The sequence below is a fragment of the Vipera berus genome (genome assembly GCF_964194415.1).
Source record: "Vipera berus genome assembly, chromosome: 7".
Lineage (NCBI taxonomy): Eukaryota > Metazoa > Chordata > Lepidosauria > Squamata > Viperidae > Vipera > Vipera berus.
The window spans coordinates 20,945,044-20,951,174 of record NC_138209.1 but is presented as its reverse complement, the minus strand read 5'-3'; the positions used below and the strand labels follow the sequence as shown (position 1 = coordinate 20,951,174).

The following is a 6,131-nucleotide window of genomic DNA, read 5'->3' as shown; positions in this document are numbered from 1 at the left end:
TAATCATTGCTCCCAAACTCTAATACAATGTTTCTCAATCTTGCAACTTGAAGCCATATGGACATCAGTTCCCAAAATTCCCTGGCTGGGATTGCAGTATTGTAATATGTTTATTCCTTACCAAGTCCATTCTGTATCCTGAGCTGGGATAAAGAAAAGACCAGGCAGCTTCATGAAATTAAGTTCTTTATTCATTATCCAAGAGGGATGACAGCAAACTATTAGAGAAAGATGTGGGATAGCTGAGAATGAACCTCACCCCTTATGCAGAAATGAACTAGGACGCCAGCTTTAAGAATGTCATTCCCATTTTCTCCATCCAACTGAAAAGGCCCAGGCTATATACATTACAATCAGCCCTCATGCCAGACCTCTGTAAATTTTCTGAGAATACATTTATCTAAGGAAAAGCTATGTATACATTATCTCGTTTACTTAGGGTAAGCTACTTTCAAGGCCTGTCAAGAGTAAGAAGGCCACCTAATCCTAAACAAAACAAAATGTGGCATGATTTCTGAACCTTAATAAGAGGGTAAATGTGCAAATAGAATATTCTTTCTAAACATTCTAACAGTAGTCTGACATATTACAGGTAGTTCTTGACTTGACAATTAGGTACAAAATTTCTGTTGTTAACAAGACAGTTGTTAAGTGAGTCATGCCCAATTTAGTCACCTTTTTTGCTATGGTTAAGGGAATCACTATGGTTATTAAGTGAATCACATGGCCATTAAGTGACTCTGGCTTCTCCAATTGACTTCGGTTGTCAGAAGCTAGCTGGGAAGGTCACACAAATGGCAATCACCTGATTTTGGGATGCTACAACTGTCAATGCATGCCTGTTTCCAAGCACTTAAATTTTGGGCATGGGGTGTTGCATTGATTATAAGTGCAAGGACCAGTTGTAAGTCACTTTTTCCAGTCCCATTTAAACTTTGAATGGTTATTAAATGAATGCTTGTGTTATGACACAGGTGGTCAAGGCAAGGCAGGCCTCTAGAGATTCCTTTATTTCTCTTAACAAATGTTCCAGCCAATGGTCCTCCAACAACCGGTAAGGCTCCATCCTCAGATTCCCAAACAACCCCAATAGCACAAAGAAAGCCCATAGAGGAGGAGCACGCTCACAGGGCAAAGTCCGGGGTTCCAAGTCCCATCCACCAGGCAGGGTCCAGGCACAAGGACAGTCCTCAGGACAAGAAACAGGTCCCAGAAAAGAAGCAGTTCCAATTACCCAGTGAAGCAAAGGTCAAATGTGGCCACCAGAGAAGGGTGAGGTCCAAAACAAAATGTGAAGAGCAAGCTTCAAAGTGAGGCAAGGCAAACACTAACAGGCATGAGTAAAAGCTGGAGGAGTGTAAGCCAAAGCAAAGCCTGATCTATACCAACTACCTATCAGAAGATATGATGAAAACTGCTTAATTACACAGCAAGATTTAACCATAGTTTCAATTGTGAAACTGAGTTTTCTACCAAGTCCAAAAACAGTAAAGAATTCCATGAAGCCTGGCACTCAGACAAATCAGCTATCAACAGGCACATAGAGATAAACAACACTTATATACCACTCAGAAAAGATAATAAAAAAGGTAAAAGGGAAGAAAAAGATCAAGACTGCTTCTTGTCAGTAATCAACACCCACATAAGCAAGAATTAACACCAGGATTAATATCAGTCCAACAACCAACAGTCAAGCAGTAAACAATCTTCCAAAAAGAAACTACTAAGAAAACAACACTCTCACCAGCACTGACAGGGCAAAACGCTGTATAAACAGAGAACAAACCCCATTCTAGTACTGAAAAAGTTACCTAGTTGAGTAATGAAACATCTGCAAGAAAACAACCAAGCTCAGAGAGCACTAAGGACTCCATACTCCTGTCTATCCAGTGAAATGTCTGCTTAGGGTTTTGAGTCTATTGTTCATATTTTATCAAGATTATTTCAGCTATAGCCATGATCAGGCAGTTTTCACTTGGGGGGGGCATATTGGTGCATACGTATCATTGCATGTATAGCCATCTGAGAAATGTTACCAATGGGGGAGATCTAATAACATTGACCTTGTTTGGATTTGGGAGAATTCTAGAAATCAAATAGAAAGTATTTAAATTGAGATCTAATTTGGTTTTGGGGAGAATTCTAGGGGTCAAATAGGAAGTAGACACTTCATTTTACAAAAGCAAATAAACCCACTTATAATCAAACAAACTCAAAATTACACAGTAGAAATATTTATGTAATGGTATTTTATTTATACATTTAAAAACACAGTGCAAAATGAATGGATATACGAAATAAAAGTAAGAAATACATATGAGCATGATGGAACGTATGTTCAAAGACCATCGTGCCAGAAGAGGAAAAATGAAGTGGTATCTGTCAGTCTTGCCCAGCATCTATGAAAGAATCTGACTGTCACTGAGTCTTACAATTAGAAACATCTCTTTTATCTTCTGATGAAAGCCAGTGTTTAAAGTTGTTTTCTTCAGATTCTCTTGTGTCTGTTAGAAAGAACAGCCGGTAATTAAGTTAATAAAAATAACTACAAATATCTGAGTAACTCAACATAACTACAAGGTAAAAAGGCAAAGGTTCCCCTGCACATGCGTGCTAGTCGTTTCCAACTCTAGGGGTCGGTGCTCATCTCCGTTTCAAAGCCGAAGAGCCAGCGCTTGTCCGAGGACGTCTCCGTGGTCATGAGGCTGGCATGACTAGATGCCAAAGGCGCATGGAACGCTGTTACCTTTCCACCGTAGTGGTCCCTATTTTTCTACTTGCATTTTTATGTGCTTTTGAACTGCTAGGTTGGCAGAAGCTGGGACGAGTAACAGGCGCTCACTCTGTTACGCGGCACTCGGGATTTGACCCGCCAAACTGCCGATCTTCTGATCGACAAGCTCAGCGTCCTAACCCACTGAGCCACCGCGTCCCTCATAACTACAGTACAAGAGAATAGGTTATTAGAGATGATAGATGTTTGGAACCCTTCCATTTTTAAAACTTCACACTATTAATTCTCATGGATTTGAGATTATTAACCATATTAGATGAGCAGGTTATTTAAAGCACGTGGTAGCACACTACGTCCTGGGTATGTAATTTGCTAAATGGCAAATTAAACTATGTGTCAGGACCCACCCCAAACTACGTCTTAGGAAGACAAAATTCTTGGAGTCAAATCTATCCCAAAAAGAATCTTTACTATGACATGCTTGGTTGTAGGAAACGAGACAGGACTTAATATTATCCCACGAAGTAAACCCTTATAAAGAGTTCCCGGTTTAACCCCCCTTAACCCCATTTGGTCAGTCCCCCATCCTTTCTCTCGTATCATCCATCTCGTGGGAAAAAGGAACTTAGGACCCTTCATGTTTATTGCCCTCTTCCGTGACAAAAGCCAGATGCTAGCCCCCCCTTTTGTTTCCCCAGTTCAAAAGGCTTCTCCTTTCCTTTGAAATGCCTAATACCGGTTCAATACACATCTATTCTCTTCTCTTCGGGAGATGGCAGAATCCATGGAATAATGTTTGAAACATTCCATTTATGAATATGATATAAATGGATTCTGACACTATGGCTCTCTTAGACCTACTACTACATTTGTGTCAAGAGCACCAAAGTACTTTTGGGTTGAAAGGATTGAACGGTGATATCACCGTTCCTGGGAAACACCCTGTTGGGGGCTCCTTTCATGTCCCTGTTAAGTTACCCGTGAAAGCGATGCCTATCCATCTACTCACGGTCACCCGCTTTCAAACTGCTGGGTTGGCAAGAGCCAGAGCATGTGACAAGAGCTCACCCCATCACGCAATAGCAACCGGGTCTCGAATGTGAGCCTGTCGATTGTCAGCCCAGCATCCTAACCATCTCCTAAGTTGTTCAGGAGAACTATGACAATCCGATCTTACTATACGCAAGAACTGTCTTGTGCTGGATGTTTTTTTCTATTGCTTTCTATTGTTACATGTAGGTACATCAGTTATCAAGTGAGGGATTGCAGGAACAGGACAGCCTCTAAACATACATATATATACATATATACATATGTGTGTGTATACACACACACACACACACACAGTGCCTTATTTCATAAAATTGTAAACTCTTGGCTACCTCATGCAGTGAACAAACAATAACTATCTAATGATTTTCTGATTTTTTTTTTACTACTGGTCATTACATTTTGTAGGATATTTTTTTTGCAATCCATAGAAAAAGCAAATGGATCAGAAATCTACCCTTCCAAAACAAGCTAGTAAACACAGCAGTTTTTTTGTGATCACAACACAGCCTTCCTCTAAAACAGGATCTTTGTCTTAGCATCTAAGAATGTGTTATGCTGTTACTTACTGGCAGTAGCACCTAAGTGTGAGTTATCAAAGAAATTTGCTTGGCTGTTGGATGGCATCAACTGTGGTGCGTCCAAAGGCAAAATTGGCTGCATGGAGCGCTCCCTGCAGGGAGAGGCTGACAATGCCGAAAGAGATGAAGTTGCCACTTTCCTTGGAGATTTGGTTTTATGCTCCTCAGCTGTGTCTCCCAAGGCACGCTCCTTCCTCTTCATAGCTCGCTCCTTCCATTTCTTAATTTCTTCTTTCAAAAGAAGCTCATTTCTTAAAACATATATTAGATATATTTAATCACCTGGTGCCCAGATAATGTTTTTTCCCCTTATTCTGCAGAGCCTGTTCATTTTCTTTTTCTAAGAAATGCTTACACTTGGCTTTTTGCCAGACTTACATGCTTGTCCTTTTGTTATCCATGCATTCATGACTTATAACAAAATGGGCAACCTGTGACCTCCAAACTCCCTTTTGTGAACTTTGGTGCTGGCCCTTGGGATAATTGTTAAAAATTGGTAGAATAATTTCCCACTATTTGGGTAGACCTTGACCTATGACCACAACTGAGCCCCAAATTTCTAGTGCTAAGCAAGAATGTTGTGTGAATTTTGCCCCATTTTATGATCTTTCTTGCCACAGTTGTTAACTAAATCACTGCGGTTGTTAAGTTAGTAACGTAGCTGTGAAGTGAATCTGACTTGGCTTGTGAGAAGGTCGCAACACTACAACCATTATAAATAGTTGCCAGGTGTCTGAATTTTTAACATGTGACCCTGGGGATGCTGAACAGCGGTAAGTGTGAAAAATACCGAGTCACTTACTTCAGTGCTGTTGTAACTTCAAATGGCCACTAAATGAACTGTTGTAAGTTGAAGTCTAGTGTAGTCCTTAACTTGCGACCACAATTGAGCCCAAAATTTCCACTACTAAGCAAGACAGTTGTTAAGTGAGTTTTTGCAACCTTCCTTGCCACAGCTGTAAGTGAATCTGGCTTCCCCATTGACGCTGGTTTTCAGAAGATCGGAAAGCAGGATCCCATGACCTGGGACACTGCAACCATCATAAATATGTACCAGTTGCCAAGTGTCCAAATTTTGATCCCATGACCACAGGGATGCTGCAACGATCGTGTAAAAACCGTTCGTAAGTCACTTTTTTCAGTGCCATTGTAACTTGAAATGGTCACTAAACAAATGGTTGTAAGTCAAGGACTACCTGTAATGAAGATTTCATTCTAAGCCCTAATACATACATTTTGTTTAAAAAAAAATTGTACCCTCAACGCTCAGAAGAAATGGGAAAACGTAACTCTTGCCCATTCTGAATCAAGTCAATCTACTGCAATCTTCAGCCCTTTAAATTTAGCTACCAGCCAGCAAAAGATTGTCCAATTAGAATTTAACTTCCTGTTTTCAGAATATGGATAGCTGGCAAGAAACGTGATCCCAGGAAAAGCCATTCTAAATTAGATCATGAACTTGGGGCAAATATTGTTTTTTTACTGGAAACTGTTAATTTTTTTTTCCAAACTCCCCAGGGCTTACTAAACACTAATTACAACGTGATCCTAAAAAAAGTGATGGTCCTCACTCACAGGCACCAATGTACCTACAGACATTTTCCTTGGCATCATCCAATGCTAGCTTTAATGGATGAACCTCACCGGAAGACATCCAAAAACATCAGCTTTCTAAATGTGAACACTAAAAAAAAAACACCACACACAAGTTTTTTTCCCTCCTGAAAGTCAAAAGTTCATTTGCTTGTGCAAAAGAACCCCAAAGG

General features: G+C 40.2%; 1 protein-coding gene across 1 annotated transcript in view; it reads right to left on the bottom strand.

Annotated features, from left to right (window-relative positions):
• Positions 1-2,385: 2,385 nt before the first annotated feature.
• CENPE (centromere protein E) overlaps positions 2,386-6,131 on the bottom strand; it is a gene marked incomplete at its 5' end in the record, with an annotated part of 73,827 nt that continues 70,081 nt past the window's right edge. Inside the window, 2 exons of the mRNA XM_081333341.1 lie at positions 2,386-2,504; positions 4,354-4,616. Of these exons, the coding sequence (XP_081189467.1) occupies positions 2,419-2,504; positions 4,354-4,616 (349 nt within the window). The 3' untranslated portion in view covers positions 2,386-2,418. The remainder of the gene's footprint in view (positions 2,505-4,353; positions 4,617-6,131) is intronic.